The sequence below is a fragment of the Salmo salar genome, chromosome ssa26 (assembly GCF_905237065.1).
Source record: "Salmo salar chromosome ssa26, Ssal_v3.1, whole genome shotgun sequence".
NCBI classification, from domain to species: Eukaryota; Metazoa; Chordata; class Actinopteri; order Salmoniformes; family Salmonidae; genus Salmo; species Salmo salar.
The window spans coordinates 15,676,748-15,693,045 of NC_059467.1; the positions used below are offsets into that span (position 1 = coordinate 15,676,748).

At 43.2% G+C, this 16,298-nt stretch overlaps 2 protein-coding genes across 5 annotated transcripts in view; one reads left to right on the forward strand and one right to left on the reverse strand.

Moving 5' to 3' along the window:
- Window positions 1-103: 103 nt before the first annotated feature.
- On the reverse strand, window positions 104-6,296 carry LOC106587257 (paraplegin-like). 2 transcript variants are annotated; one of them, XM_014175494.2, is made up of 17 exons: window positions 5,367-6,296; window positions 5,110-5,212; window positions 4,932-5,024; window positions 4,568-4,809; window positions 4,029-4,168; window positions 3,760-3,862; window positions 3,542-3,667; window positions 3,282-3,444; window positions 2,986-3,159; window positions 2,647-2,771; window positions 2,456-2,558; window positions 1,973-2,083; window positions 1,758-1,873; window positions 1,440-1,596; window positions 1,199-1,362; window positions 1,004-1,081; window positions 104-857 (listed from the first exon to the last, which is right to left on the reverse strand). In XM_014175494.2, the coding sequence occupies exons 1-17, from the start codon at window positions 5,607-5,609 to the stop codon at window positions 642-644; spliced, it is 2,457 nt and encodes an 818-aa protein (XP_014030969.2). In that variant the 5' UTR covers window positions 5,610-6,296; the 3' UTR covers window positions 104-641. The 2 variants fall into 2 exon arrangements, with proteins under 2 accessions (XP_014030969.2, XP_014030970.2); XM_014175495.2 differs by having other exon boundaries at window positions 5,174-5,212; window positions 5,367-6,295.
- A 2,393-nt stretch (window positions 6,297-8,689) lies between these two features.
- The window catches only part of LOC106587256 (ankyrin repeat domain-containing protein 11), a 146,855-nt gene continuing 139,246 nt past the window's right edge, over window positions 8,690-16,298 (forward strand). For all 3 annotated transcript variants that reach the window (XM_014175490.2, XM_014175493.2, XM_014175492.2), the window contains exon 1: window positions 8,690-9,145. The gene's annotated coding sequence lies outside the window, so the exon portion shown is untranslated. The remainder of the gene's footprint in view (window positions 9,146-16,298) is intronic.

The following is a 16,298-nucleotide window of genomic DNA, read 5'->3' on the forward strand; positions in this document are numbered from 1 at the left end:
CTCATATTACTATTCATTTATAAATACTCAAAATAGAGGACATTGTCTTGAAGTCATATTGAACTTTGGTAAACAGAACACAAGATGGCGCTGGCAACTATAGGACAGTTGAAATGAAGCTTTATTTAAACACCCCTGAGCATCACAGGGATTTTGGAGCAAATCACCATTTTACAACTCAAGGTAGGATTCTTCCCATAATACAATGAACTGCATATCCACTGCAGCAATGAACAACCTTTATTGGTACACCATTTATGCCATGCTAAGGCTGACCCAGACCAAGTTAATCAAACAGAAGCATCCTTTTCAGTGCCACTTACCCGGAGTATGGTTGAAATACTCTTCAAACCTAAAAAAAGGCCCACCAAGGAAGTGAAAAAGGACCCTTGGTCTCAAAAGGTCTATGAGTTCACTGTTCCTCACCACTAACAGACACCTCACTGTAGTGAATGGACATTGATCAACAAACTGAACTGATATCCACCAGGAAAAGCAGGTGAGGTGGCACTTAACTGTTTATAGTGATTTGTGTACTGGAAACTTGCAGCCCCACAGAGAGGCACTCTGGTCCTCCTACATTATATTGCTGGAGAAGTGTGTGTACAGATTCCTGCAGAGGAGTGTTGAGACTGACCGGGTCATACAGTCCTCGGGTTCAGATGTTCATCATTATCGTCCTTCCTACGAGGACGTGGGCGTGGCTCATCATCCTCCCCTGTGTCCTGCTTGTCCTTCTCCGCTTCGATCCAGCTTTGAGGGGCGATCATCTTCTTGGGCCCGTGGGGAGGGGGTCCCAGCAGAGCCTCGATGTCCTCATAGTTCACCACTTCCCGCTCCAGAAGAGCATTGGCCAACTGAAAATACACACAGAGAAAGCCAACTGTGAAAGCAAAGTTATGTTTGACAATGGAATATAATGCATGAGTGTTTAAAGATGGTAGCTATGTAGACACCACGCCACACAAAAATATGGCTAACAAATGTGGAATGAGGGTCTTACCATTATCAGCTTGTCTCTGTTATCCAGAAGCAGTTTCTCGGTCTGTCTGTAGGCACGTGCTATCAACAGCTTAGCTTCCTGCAAGAACCAAAATACAAGCCATCCTTCACAAGGTTATCTCCAGTGAACAGAACTACAGGTCAACTTACAACAGGGGCATCTTCTACTCGTACTGTTTCACGGGTGCAGACTTACGTGGTCCATCTGCTGCTGGAGGCCCTGGCTGAAGGGCCTGCGTCCGACAGCCCCCTGCTCCTCTGTCTCAGGGAAGGACATCTGACCCACACTGGAGGACATGCCATACTGCTTCACCATGGAGTAGGCCACACGAGTCACCTTGCGCAGGTCATCCTGGGCACCTAGCGCAGAGAAAAACGTCTCACAGACTGAATGCTATAGGTGTGTGTATGTTGTGATGAATGGTCAGACAGCCTACCTGTGGTGACCTTGTTGAAGGTGATGGCCTCCGAGGCTCTTCCTCCTAGAGCCATACACATCCTCTCAAACAGCTGTTCTTTGGAGAACAGGTACTGGTCTCTGGGCAGGATCTGGGCAAAGCCGAGGGCAGCGTTGGTCCTGGGGGCAATGGACACCTGGCAAACAAGACAACCAGCGAATATATCACTATTGTACAATATATGGCCATCTACTATGTTCTTGGTCCTGTTCATTTCTCCATAGTATTCAACAATATCACATTGAGCAAAGGCACACTGACATTAGTGGACAGACAGCTATGGAGGTGGTGTGTCACCTTCATGAGTGCCTCTGTGTGCTCTAACAGCCATCCAACCAGGGCATGGCCAGACTCATGGAACGCTACAATCCTCTGCTCCTCTTTGGACAGGATCTTACTTTTCTTCACACTTCCTGTACACAAACAGAGAAAGTCAATAAGGGACCAGAAATCAATCTCTACCACAACAAATTTGGTGGCAGACATTCATAGACATCGTAATGACCTCGTACCGGCTAGGACTCTCTCCACAGCGTACTCAAAGTTGAAGGTGTCGATGGACTTGTAGCCCTCCCTGGCAGCGTGCAGGGCTGCTTCGTTACAGATATTGGCAATGTCTGCCCCTGAGAGAGTAATACACAATCCCGTTAGGTAAATCAGTGTATTCTGAAAACTGTGAGCCTATGTTTAGTGACAGCATACAAGAAAGTCAATATACAGTTGTTTTAGAGGGGTGCCATTTAAGCAATAAGGCCGAGGAGGTGTGGTATATTAGCCGTGGTATATTGGCCATATATCACAAACCCCCGAGGTGCTTTATTGCTATTATAAATTGGTTACCAACGTAAATGTTCTCATACCCGTGGTATACAGTCTGATATACCATGGCTGTCAGCCAATCAGCATTCAGGGCTCGAACCACCCAGATTATAATAGTCTGTATTTGTGAGTGTGGGAGAGACCCACTGATTAACTTCAGCCATGTGTGTACATACCACTGAACCCTGGGGTGAGCTCTGCCAGACGCAGGGAATAGCTGCTGGCTGGGTGGGTGAGCTTGAGTATCTTCAGGTGCTGCTCGTAGATCTCCTTCCTCTCCTGAAATGCACAAGGAAACAGCTCATGCACAGGTAATACGTTGGAGATCTTCTGGACATAGATACCTTCAGAGGACAGGGCACTGTACCTGCAGAGTGGGGAAGTCGATAAATATGTGCCTGTCCAGTCTCCCTGGTCTCATGAGAGCATTGTCCAAAATGTCCGCCCGGTTTGTAGAGGCCAGGACTATCACATGGTCAGTAGTGCCCATTCCTATTGGGAGAACGGTAATAAACAGTATATAAGTGCAAACAATGTTGTTGAATAGCCCCCCAAAAAAAGACATGAGATACATATATTATGTCTCTCCCCCCCCAAAAAAAATACTTAAACCTTCACATGTCAGTTATGATAAAAGAGATTGATAACCGTGACGAAGTAACGGAAAACGATCATTTGTGTAACTCAGAACAAACCCCCTCCTCACCGTCCATCTCCACCAGCAGCTGATTGAGGGTCTGCTCTTCCTCCGTGTTCGAGAAGCCAGACATATTATTGGAGCGCTTCTTTCCCACAGCATCAATCTCATCTATGTAGACGATGCAGGGAGCTCGGGCACGCGCCTCTTTGAACAGACTCCTCACCCTGGCAGCACCAAGACCTGCACTTACAGACAAAAGATACTTTATTATTGCTTTGACTTTCTGTCCACCTTGCAGTCTTCTTTGGACAACTTAAGTGATTACTGATATGACTTCTGATTGGAAACAGTGCAAATCTTACCCCCAATGACTTCCACAAACTCAGAGCCTGCCATGGCCAGGAAGGGCACCTGTGCCTCTGTGGCCACAGCCTTGGCCAGCAGAGTCTTTCCACAGCCTGGGGGCCCTAGCAGCAGGGAGCCCTTAGGGACTTTGGCCCCCAGGTTGAGGTACCTGTCTGGGCACTGCCAAGAGAAATCAGGGGTCAGCAAGACACTGAGGTACCTGGTGACATTGCTAATAACCGTCACACAAATCACCTCTTTACATTTTCCATCTTACCTTCAAATAGTCAACAAACTCCTTCACCTCCATTTTTGCCTCGTGCATGCCCGCCACATCTTTGAAACTCACACCCTTCCCAGACTTGCCATTCACAATAGTGAACTTGGCCATTTTCAGCTGGTTCTGTTGAGCACGTCACAGACAAGCATGAGAAACACAACAAAATGGCTAAGACCACTAGTAAAGAAAAAAACAGTTCAACAGCCCCTACTTACAAATGCACTGAAGCCTCCCTCTTTTCCACCCATGCCGGCCAGGCGGAAAATATACCACAGGATTGCCACCCCAATGGCAGCCATTCCAAGGGCATAAAGTGCACTGTAAAGTGCACAGAGACAAAAGCAGCATTGTACCAATGCCATGGAAAATCATATTACATGTTATTGCGGTATAAACATATTACCTAACCATGGCATGAATGTGATATTCATTCTTTCATGATCACATCACAGATACATCTGTTGGTTGAGAGTCAGGTACTCACTTTCCAAAGAAGCCAGTGCGCTTGTAGGAGACTGGTATCCTGTCCTTGGCGTCAATGTTCAGCTCCTCTTCTGCAGCTCTGAGCTTCTCCTCAAATTTGTCAATGTTGGCCACCTGCATACGGTACATCAGAGCCAGCCTCTGCACACAGATGGATGGAGGAAGCGTGTGAAGGGGGGCATATTTCACTGAACATCATCTAGATTCCTGTGCTTATAAATAGGTGACATGGCCATCGCAACATTAAAGTGGGGATGGAATGTATCAAGATTCTAAAAGCTGAGGGGTAGACTACAAAGTAGGATCAATGAGTTAGCCAGCTAACATTGATAAGCAACCAGCAATAACTATTGATTTTCTGGTTAATTAAAAAGCTAAATTTAGATATTGATTCAACAAATGAAAACGCATTAGACCAAGCTCATCTTTCTAAAAAACTATCTGAATATTTAGGCAAGTTAACTGGCAAACCCCTTGATTCTGCTTGGTGGTATACTGTACATCAGTGTCCAGATTCTAGAATGAGGAAAAGGAACGTACAGGCCTTCCGAAGATGACTGCTCCAGGGTGGAGGTAGATTTCCACCATGTCGCTCTCCGGGACCACCTGCACACGAGATACCTCACCCTTGGCCAGCATCTCATTGACAAAGTCATTCCAGGAGATGTTTCCCCCGCTGGTATTGATGGAGTTGAGGAGGCTCATGACGAGGGCGATGATGAAGAGAGTGCGCAGACGTTCCCTGTACATCTGATCCTCTTGCTCCCGCCGCTTCTTCTCCTCTGAAAGACAATGGGGAACTAAGAGGGGCAGCTAACAACTCACCTGTGTCATCATGGCACAAGATAGCTAGTATAAAGGACTGTAGCCTGAATGCAATGCTGTGTTGAGGTTTCTTACTGACCTTCATCTTCCTCTGGAGTTTTTCCCTTGGGTCCATCACTGTTCTTTTGATCTTGTTGTTTAGACTGAGATGAGCTGAAATTATTTGTGGAACCTGCAATGATAGGTTACTAGTCAGTGTCATCAGACTGGGAAATATTAGATCATCTTCAAATTAGTGGGTGGGGGTGGCTGCATACCTAAAATATTCCACAGGCCAACAGGGTTTTTGAACAAGCTGTTCTTGATCAGTAGCTTACTTACTGCAGTCAATCCGGGACTCATGGGTCTGTGTAGCAGTTGCTGGAGAAAGAAGTGGTAACATAATATTAGACAAGGACCTTTTCCTGTTGCTCACAGTTACAGTAGCTAAGTACATGACAGAGGATATGTACTTATGTGTGATATGAATGACAGTCAGCTACTGTCATGGTGGAAACAAAGACAGGCAACTAACCTGAATGAGCCCAGGGTTGAGGCCATTATATGGTTGAGTCACCAATGGACGAAGTGAGCATGATAACATTTTACAGTTCATACATGTCGATAGCTGCAGTTTGGCGCCATCGTTGTTTGGACGCTTGTTGACAAATTGACAGTTGCTGCGTCCTGACACCGTCCATATTATCGTCTTGTAATTTCTACAAGAACTGGCACGTCGCAGAGCTGCCATTTCCCTGCCTGCTAGGCTACCGAACATTCGCACAGGTTAGATACAACTACAGTATAGCTGGCTAGCTAATAAAACTGACATGGTCACCATTAACAGTGCATTCACTACCTGGCTAGCCAACGTCAGTAATGACAATAGGCTTTCGACCTTGAGATTGCAGCAGTGGTCAGCGCGGTATTTTGTTATAAAAAAGAGAACTACATAGTTAGCTAGCTGTTGTTATTCAACATAAGTATAATAAATATGGTTTGCTACATTAAAGACATATCACTCCTTACACTGATCCGTCCTCAGTACATGTACAACTGTCTATGTATCTTAAACGACAAGGTTTCGTTCACAAATCCTTTGATATGCTCTGAAATGTAGATGTACCCATCATTCTGTTTTGGTAACGAATTTGTATCATTGAAGCAAGGTCAGTGAATTAAATAGGTATTCCAATTCCTTGTTAGGCTGACCACGAGAGCAAATAAGCACATAGATATCCTGACACATTTAAAAAGTGTTTGCTGAACCCCGAACTTTAACCCCAAGAGATACGTATCCCTTGACCAAAGAGTATCTATATATCTGATTTGATTCTATGTTCACGCTGAGATAGACATAACTTTCAATTTGCGGAAAATATATAATTTATTGTCAATAAACTAATATTAGACTAGGACCTTTTCCTGTTGCTCACAGTTACAGTAGCTACAGTACATCAAATAAAATATTCAGTACTGAACGGCCCTTTGACCCTTATCGGGTTACGTCACGATATTGCTTCATGAGCGCTCTACCTGCGCAGGATTTTCACATCCCGCAAACACGTTCCTTGAGATAAAAATGGCACAAAGAATAGATGCTAACTGTAATAAAATACAAAAATACACTTATTATTGACAATGTGTTTGTGCGCTGATACATCATTGTATTTTACTGTATCTGCCTCTTGTGTATGCTAAATAATGTCTCTATGGACTTCTCTGCTGTAGTTACAAAAGTAGCCACCAGAGGTAGCTATGGCATCGAGCATTCATTGTGTTTATATTTAGAAATAAATAAAATTTCTAATACTTTTATCAGTAAGATCATGGTGAAACAGCTTTGAGAGTTTTGTTGTTGTTTTCTTGTTCCTAAAGGTTTGTGTATGACATTGTGATTGTAAAAGCTGCCCTGCCTAAGAAATACCAGACAAAATCTGACCTTTAAATAAAGGTTAAAAATTTTTTAAATTGCCTGGTAGACTATACCAAAAATGATATACTCTGTGGTACAAGACTGAAGTAGAGCAGTTTGGGTGCTTCCTTGGTGTCCACATCACTAAGGATATATCATGGTCCAAACACACCAACACAATTGTGAAGTGGTCACGACAACACCTCTTCCCTCAGGAGGCTGAAAATAATTTGCAATGGGCCTTTCAGATCCTCAAAAAGTTCCATAGCTGCGTCCTTGATGTCAGGGAGCTTGACTCCAGTGTTGTACTGGGCCACACGCACTACCCTCTGTAACACCTTGCAGTCAGATTCCAAGCAGTTGCCATTCCAAGCAGTGATGCAGCCAGTCAAGGTGCAGCTATGGAACTTTTTGAGGATCTGAAAGGCCCATTGCAAATTATTTTCAGCCTCCTGAGGGAAGAGGTGTTGTCGTGACCACTTCACAATTGTGTTGGTGTGTTTGGACCATGATAGATCCTTAGTGATGTGGACACCAAGGAAGCACCCAAACTGCTCTACTTCAGTCTTGTACCACAGAGTATATCATTTTTGGTATAGTCTACAAGGACCTCTACACTAGGTGGTGTCAGAGGAAAGCATGAAAATTGTCAAAGACTGCAGCCACCCAAGTCATAGGCTGTTCTCTCCTGCTACCGCATGGCAAACGGTAACGATTAGTTAAATAGTTAACCATATAGAGGTACAGATTAGTTAAATAGTTAACCAAATATTTGCATTTACCTATTTTGCATAAACTTTTTTGATCACATACACTGCTGCTATTGTCTATTATCTGTCACTTTATTTCTAGTTATATGTACATATCTACCTCAATTACCTTGTACCCCTGCACATGGACTCGGTACTGGTACCTCTTCTATATAGCCAAGTTATTGTTACTTATTGTGTATCTAATATTATTATGTGTTTTACTTTACTATTTACAATTATTTTTATATTTTCTTTCTCTCTGCATTGTTGGGAAGGGCCCGTAAGTAAGCATTTCACTGTTAGTCCACACCTGTTGTTTACGAAGCATGTCACATAAAAAAAAGTTATCCTAAAAGCATGCAGTACAACGTGTATGTCCATTTAATATGGTAGAGGACCTAAAAACAAATCATGTTTTGAAAGAAAATAAAGGCCCATCCTATCACCGTGACGAACATTTAAATAAGCCAATGAGGAAATAGATTCAATATATATTTTTTTATCTTAACCAATGATAGCGCTTCTTACATCTCCGTGCATGTCATGTTGTCGCCCAGCAGAGGACGCTCTTCAATGGGTGCAATCGATATGCATTACCAAACAACCCAAACCCGTCTCACTTTCAAAGTGTGCAGAGATCATCATCATCAACAACATTACGATATTGAGACTGTAGTTGTCAACGGTAAGAAATCATGTATTGATGATCGCACTGAGAAAGAGTGTTTTGGAAGTGAAATAGGCTATTCAGACCTGTCCTACCTGTGATCTGGACATTTGGGTCAGACTAGGGTGCTAGTTACCTGTAAAGGTGCTTTGGTTATAACTGACATCATGAGTAGGACTACGATAAGATTCAAGTATGCAATAATATGTTTGTTCAGGTGAATGATAATAATACGATATGAGGTGTCTCACTCCATCACGATGGGCGAGGTAAGTCAAGTGCACCCAACCTTCGTACTCCATTTCCTTTGCTTGCTCTCCCAACTGTATAATGGAGATGGGTCCCCAACCATGGAAACTGAAGTACTCGGTCAACCATGTTCGCGCCTTCATATTATTGTATCAATGTAGATTTAGTACTTTGATTTGATCCATAATGGCGCCGGTTTCATCGGTGCACAAATAGTACCCGCCCACATTCAAGAGCCAATCACAATCACTGTTTCATTTGGCCTCTTTCTCTTTCCTTCAGACGCATATCAAAGCCAAAGCCCGTCTGGAAACAGTTTGCAAGGGGTCGTTAAAGAAGATTAAGCCGAAACAAAATATCGTTTTTAGCTACTTTAAGTTTACCTTTCAATGCTCCAGTTTTGATTACTGAGCATACAAATCTTCAATTCAGACCACGGTGACAAAATAAAAAGTGTACAAGGACGTTTTCGAGGAGATTTGAAGCTTTCTCTGTCGGTTGTTGGTGTTCAGGAATTAGCAAGCTAGTTAGCACTAGCCTAGAAATACTAGCTAGCCTGGCTTGCTAACGTTAGCTTCCAATAGTCTGATTTTCAACTGAGATGTTTGCAGCATTTCTCGGATGTCTACGGACGGCAGATTGCTGAACCAGAGGGCCTCAAATGGGAAAAACAAGCATCGGACAGGAATATCGGGGATAAGCTTGTCGACGTAACTCGGATTCTGTTGAAGGTAAGACACAATAACATTAGTTGGCTAGCTAGCTGCGAATAACGTTACTCGATATGCTAGCTAGTTATACCGTTAGCCTTAGCTGTTAAGCTAACTAGATAACATGGTTTAATGCTCGAGTCGAAGAAATGTGTTATGAAGCTAGATGACCCCCCCCCCCCACCCAGCATTCTAACTGCGTACGCGTTTAACTAGTAAGATGACAGGTAAGGACTTAATTTAGGCGAGAAGTGTGGCATACTACCTAACTAGCCTGCGAGTCGTTTGTTGACCTACATAGGCTGTTAATGTTATAGCTAGATATGTAGTTGCATAGGTAGTTGGGATATACTCACATGTATTTGAATGGCTTCAGTGCCATCCATGTAATAGCCTACACTTCTCTTCGACGATTGATGTATTTTGTAAAAAAAGAAGAAAAAAGAATAACACCATCTTCAAGGGGATATTGCATCACTGCCAGTGACGTTATTTCATACAACTCATCTGTTTATTTCTTTTTGGAAAAAGACACTGAGATGGGATGAAATAATTGGTTATGTTGATGTGTAATGCAGTGGTGAGATCAACTAAGACGTGCCTCATAATAAATGAACGTTAGTGCTCTCCAAAGTTGCTTGACTTCTCGATTTGGCAACGTGTTTTCCTGGTCGACTCATGGTCCATGGATCCAGGATTGGTACTTTGATTCGAATATTTTACTGTAATGTATTAACACAGTTACTGTGAAATGTGTCATTTACTCTGTCCTAACAAGCACATCATTATGGTTGTCATTAAAGTAACACAGGTGTGCAGTGTTTTCATATTAGTGCCAAAACCATTGCTTGACAGGCTCTATCATTTGAGTGGCTGTGGAAGGGTATGAATATTTCAAGTCAACAAGAAGTCACAACAGTAAGGCTTTGACTTCTGGTTGTGGGAGAGCATGAAAAGAAGGGCAAGGTTCCTAACAAACGACCACTCTACTTGGAGTAGACTGTGGTTGATAACGTTTTGGTGCAGTATCAGTTCTGTTGAAAACACTGCAGTGGAGCTGCTGGCTGTATTTCCTTACAGAGATACTCTGAGCTCTTCGGCTTGTTGGGCGTTCACATTGAAATTCATTGCAGACGCAGCAATGCATATAATCCCCCACCACCTTTGTCAAGATGTTGGAAGTGCCAATTTCATGTATCTTAGTTTCTGTAGTTATTTTGCAACTTCGTCCCCCTTCATTTTTGATGTAAATACATCTTGGCTCTGTGTTGGATGTATTAAATGAACTTTCTGCAATATGTAGCCCTAGTACCCTTGTACAACAGAAGTTACTTGATGTATACGCTTGTACACTCCCCATGTTAGTTTCAGCTTTAGGATGAGGTTTTGGAGAACTTTATAGCCTAGATTTTCACCAGAGTGTCGTGTTGTGTGTAAGCCTGAGACAGGAAATTGTGTCCTGCCTAGGTCAGTGAGGTCAGGAGCTGTGTTGAGAGCTGGGATGTCTCAGAACGATTTCCTGTTCAAGGCAGCCATCCTGTGTGACCCGTCTTCAGCTGCCTAAGTGAACCTCTTTTACTCAGGTTCACATACCGTGGTTCCTGTTGTGTCCTAGCCCAAGTCTTCTGAGCTTTAGCCTATTTGTGGTCATGGCAGAGCCACTATTTGACATGGTCCCACTGTGCCCTCTCCTGCCTACAGTGTGTAACGTGACACCTTCAGCACTGTCAGGTAGGCTAATAACGGGTACAAATATAAATCGCGGTGGGGAACAATGAGCGTCCCTCACAATGCCTCTCTGGCAGTCTGATTGGACGGCCTTGCTCAGTTTGGTATGTTATATCTTGTGTAGAGGAGAGTGGCGTGGCTTCTGCAAGTCTGTACTTCCTCCGTCTTGCAGCCCTCTACTGTGTTTACGTCGCTGCTGTGTGCGACTATCTAAACCTGCAGTGCAGGAAAGACACAGCAAAACATCAGAACTGCGACTGTCTGTGGTTCGTCCCACCACATCCTCTCTCTACGCTTTTGCCCTGAGGTCAGTGTGCAGTAGCTGCATTGCCGCCACGCTTGTTGTGACATACAGGGCTGAGAAACTGCTCACCTAAAGATGAACAATGTTTATACACAGGCAATTGTTTCCATTGGCTTGAGTCATAGCTCTGACAAGCTTTTGGATCTTGAATCACAATGTTTTTTTTATTTTTGTTTACTCTGGTTCCAGGCCACATGTTTGAATGTGGGAAGGAAGGTTTTGTTATGATGAGAAACCCAGTCATTTAGCTGGCCCCACCAATACTGTGGACACTATTTAGGTATAGCCAGTGTTCCACATTGGCCAGCAGTGCTTCAAAAGCTTCTGTGCACACAGAATGGAGCTTTTACATTTTGTTGATCAAATCAAATTTTATTTGTCGGGTGTGCCGAGTACAACAGTGAAATGCTTACCATGCAACATTATGTGGGTCCACCGTACTGACAGTGCCTGACATAAGCAGCTGTAGGGTGCGTGTTGTTGACGTAACCTACTTATTCTAGTTGAAATGGGAAAGAAGAACCCATTGTGTATAGGCACAGGGAGAATACAGCTCAAAGTCCTCACACGGTCTGGCTTCTTCCTACCAAACTCTCCCCCAGTGCTGAGTGTTGGTCTGTTGGCAAACAAGGATGTCTACTCCTGCTTCTCTTTTGTTCCCTTTGACACCGCCAAGAAAAAATCTTTTATAGCTTTCTCCCAGCTAGCGCAATCTCTCTGGACCGTCAAATGCCATTTAAACCTCTTTGAAATTGGTTCCCGTCCACACACACACACACACACAAATAACAACATGGCTGTGTCCCATTCTCCCTGCTCTGCCCCACGGACAGGGAAGCCTCATTTGGGGTTTGGGTAGTCCTGTGTCTGATGCCTCCTCTACTGGTCACAGGTTTTGCTCACGTCTTCCACTGCAGCACTTCTGATAATATTTCTTCCTTGACTCTTAGATTAAAGGGAACGGGTCTCCCATCCTCTGGTTTGCTGCATTTTTAAAACATAACTTTTAACCGTTTTGTTTTTGATCTTTTGTTAAGGGCACACTTGAAGTAGAGCATTTTGTTATTGCTTTTAGGTGAGAGGCACGCAGTGTTATTTTTCAGAGACCAGTACGTTGTTTTCCAAACATTGTCATGACGCAAACGCTTTAATGATGGGCTTTTGCTTCCTTGTTTACAGATGGATACTGTTGTATATTTCCTCCCAAAAAGTGCAGCACTTTATGTTCAAGAAGTTGTTTGCGTATGAGAGAGCAGTTACTGTTTCGAGTGTGGGGGAGGGCTACAGCATTGCTAACATGGGCAGATGTGAGCTGGGAAGGATCACGGGGGGTGGTCGTATAAAGCTGAAGACAACAGTTGGTGTTTTGATTGGATGTGCTGAGCACTTTGTGATGTTTTATCCATACGTGGCACTGAGAATGTCCTTTTGTAGCTGGCCTGGCCGGCCAGTTCTTCATTCACTGCCTGTGAGCCCCTGAAAGAGGAGAGCTCTGACGTGTCCTCTATTGCTGTCTGGGCAGAAAGAGGCCAAGCTCAGCTCACATGGAATTGCTTGCCTTGCTTCAATCACTCCTCCTCACTCTTAAATGTTTTATTCTTTCTTTTTTTTCTCCTCTCTCTCTCTGTTGCTCAAATTCTAAGTGAGCAGAGTTTTATCCAGCGTTTTGAAATGCCTCTCGATCACATACAAAAAACATGCTTGGGTGGAGGACTGCCATTTTAGAAATGAGTTTAGGCTACTGGCTAGAGTTGTGCTGGAGAATTGGAGCAGTAGCCAGTTGAATTGCCTGTGGGTTGTTGTGGGCTCGTATATCCCCTGTGATGGGGTGGGTGGGGGAGCGTGGCCTGGCTGAATCTCAATCACTGGGACCTTCAGCTGGGGCCTTCAGCTCTGCTGTCCTTTTGACGGGGCAGCTGCAGCCATTCAATCGTCCCATTTACATTGAAATGCAGCGACAGGAAGGGGGAGGGGGACGTGGGGCAGTGCGTGACAGAAAAGCAGACCTAACCAAAGAGGACGTCCACCACGGGGCCATGACGCTTTGTTTTCACCAGCCGTGGTGCCATATACATCAAACAAAGGCCCTAAGCACCCTCCTTTGACCACCAAGGACATTTTCACCACTCAGCTATTCTTTAAAAAAAAAATATATATATATCTATACAACCACGCTTTGATTTGTGGAGTTTGTTTGTTGGTCAATCTCTTTCCAACAATTAGCAGCTGAAGTTTTTGTTTGCTTTTGTGCTTTGCACATTGCCAATGTATTTTAACCACACATTTGTTATGATTCTTTCATCACATTGTTTCCACCATATTCTCTGGCTTGTTTCCACTAGCCTATACTCTGGTTGTTATTATGCATTGCATTCAGTCCTTCCCGTTGCCAGTTCTAATGGGTGTCATACTGTGATCTTGGATGTTAAACTAAGCCTGCACACAGGAACTTTCTGTTACTCATTAGGGTTTGATAGACAACTGTGTTTCAGACAAATGAGGCCACTGTGTCATGACTAGGTTGGTATAGCTAGCTTTCCAGGATTGCTTGAAGCTCCTTTGTGAAGTGTGACACTGATTTAGAGGCTCTGTCTGGTGGGGTGGTGGGATGTTTTTCTACATGCTGTTCATTTGGACAGGTTTATGTTTGTCGTACTTACCCTGTGGGCACCTTCACCTAACTGTTGAGATTGCCTTGCATAGTTCCTTCTAAGGTTAAAGCATGCTTCAGTTTGTTTTGCACCCAAATACTGTTTCCTCTTGAAGCCAAGCCAACTGCCCTTCAAACCAGTTTGTGGTGTTTGAGTCTATAGATAGTCAACCCCTGCTGGCTGAGGTGCTGGTTGACACCTGCTTTTCCTAAAGTGTCTCATACCGTGCATTCGGAAAGTTTTCAGACCCCTTGATCTTTTCCACATTTTGTTACATTACAGCCTTATTCTGAAATTGATAAAAAAAAAAAATAAACTTTTCCTCGTTAATACCCCATAATGACAAAGAAAATAGGTTTGTAGCAAATTCTGCATATGTATTAATATTAAAAACAGATATCTCAGACCCTTTACTCAGTACTGTGTTGAACCACCTTTTTTGGCAGCGATTACAGCCTGGAGTCTCCTTGGGTATGACGTTACAAGCTTTGCACACCTGTACTTAGGGAGTTAATCACATTCTTCTCTGCAGATCCTCTAAAGCTCTGTCAGGTTAGATGGGGAGCGTTGCTGCACAGCTATTTTCAGGTCTCTCCAGTGATGTTCGATCATGTTCAAGTCTTGGCCACTCAAGGACATTCAGAGACCTGTCTCGAATCCACTCCTGCGTTGTCTTGGCTGTATGTTTAGGGTCGTTGTCCTGTTGGAAGTGGAACCTTTGCTTCATCCTGAGAACCTGCTCCAGAGCGCTCAGTACTTCATCAAGGATCTCTATGTACTTTGCTCCGTTCATCTTTGTCTCAATCCTGACTAGTCTCCTAGTACCCGGCAGCTGAAAAAGTTCCCCACTGCATAAAGCTGCCACCACAATGCTTCACCTTAACCTGTTGCGGAAAGACGTTCCGCTAGCGGAACCCCTCGCCAACAGCCAGTGAAATAACAGGGCTCCAAATTCAAAACAGAGATCTCATAATTAAAATTCCTCAAACATACAAGTTAGAGGTCGACCGATTAATCGGAATGGCCGATTTTTAATTAGGGCCGATTTCAAGTTTTCATAACAATCGGTAATCGGTATTTTTGGCCACCGATTTGCCGAATTTTTATATATTATTTTTTAAGGAATATTTTTTAATTAGGCAAGTCAGTTAAGAACACATTCTTACTTTCAATGACGGCCTAGGAACGGTAGGTTAACTGCCTTGTTCAGGGGCAGAACGACAGATTTTTACCTTGTCAGCTCGGGGATTTGATCTTGCAACCTTAAGGTTAACTAGTCCAACGCTCTAACCACCTGCTTTACATTGCACTCCACGAGGTTACGCGAATGCATAAGAAGCCAAGGTAAGTTGCTAGCTAGCATTAAACTTATCTTATAAAAAACAATCAATCAATCATAATCACTAGTTAACTACACATGGTTGATGATATTGCTAGTTTATCTAGCCTGTCCTGCGTTGCATATAATCGATGCGGTGTACATTCGCGAAAAAGGACTCATTGCTCCCACTTGTACATAACCATAAACATCAATGCCTTTCTTAAAATCAATACAAGTATATATTTTTAAACCTGCATATTTAGTTAACCTCTTACATCTAGACGTTCCGCTAGCGGAACACCTGCTCCAATATCCAATGATAGGCGTGGCGCGAATGACAAATTCCTCAAAAATACAACTTCAATTTTTCAAACATATGACTATTTCACAGCATTTTAAAGACAAGACTCTCCTTTATCTAACCACACGGTCCGATTTCAAAAAGGCTTTACAGCGAAAGCAAAACATTAGATTAAGTCAGCAGAGTACCAAGCCAGAAATAATCAGACACCCATTTTTCAAGCTAGCATATGTCACAAAAACCCAGAAGACAGCTAAATGCAGCACTAACCTTTGATGATCTTCATCAGATGACACACCTAGGACATTATGTTATACAATACATGCATGTTTTGTTCAATCAAGTTCATATTTATATCAAAAACCAGCTTTTTACATTGACGTTCAGAACTAGCATACCCCCCGCAAACTTCCGGGGAATTCGCTAACAATTTACTAAATTACTCACGATAAACGTTCACAAAAAGCATAACAATTATTTTAAGAATTATAGATACAGAACTCCTCTATGCACTCGATATGTCCGATTTTAAAATAGCTTTTTGGTGAAAGAATATTGCAAAATGTGCTAAGTACATAGCCCAGCCATCACGGGCTAGCTATTTAGACACCCGGCAAGTTTAGCCTTCACCAATATCAGATTTACTATTATAAAAGTTCGATTACCTTTTGTTGTCTTCGTCAGAATGCACTCCCATGACTGCTACTTCAATAACAAATGTTGGTTTGGTCCAAAATATTCCATCGTTATATCCGAATAGCGGCGTTTTGTTCGTGCGTCCCAGACACTATCCGAAATGGTAAATCAGGGTCGCGCGCATGGCGCAATTCGTGACAAAAAATTCTAAATATTCCATTACCGTACTTCAA

What these genes read in the sequence shown, in the direction of transcription:
- LOC106587257 (XM_014175494.2), bottom strand. Translation starts at nt 5,609, where the DNA reads ATGTTCGGTAGCCTAGCAGGCAGGGAAATGGCAGCTCTGCGACGTGCC. An exon ending in ACACAGAGGCACTCATGAAG is followed by an intron (nt 1,597 to 1,757) that starts GTGACACACCAC and finishes CTTGTTTGCCAG; the next exon opens with GTGTCCATTGCCCCCAGGAC. An exon ending in CTTCAACAAGGTCACCACAG is followed by an intron (nt 1,363 to 1,439) that starts GTAGGCTGTCTG and finishes TCTCTGCGCTAG; the next exon opens with GTGCCCAGGATGACCTGCGC.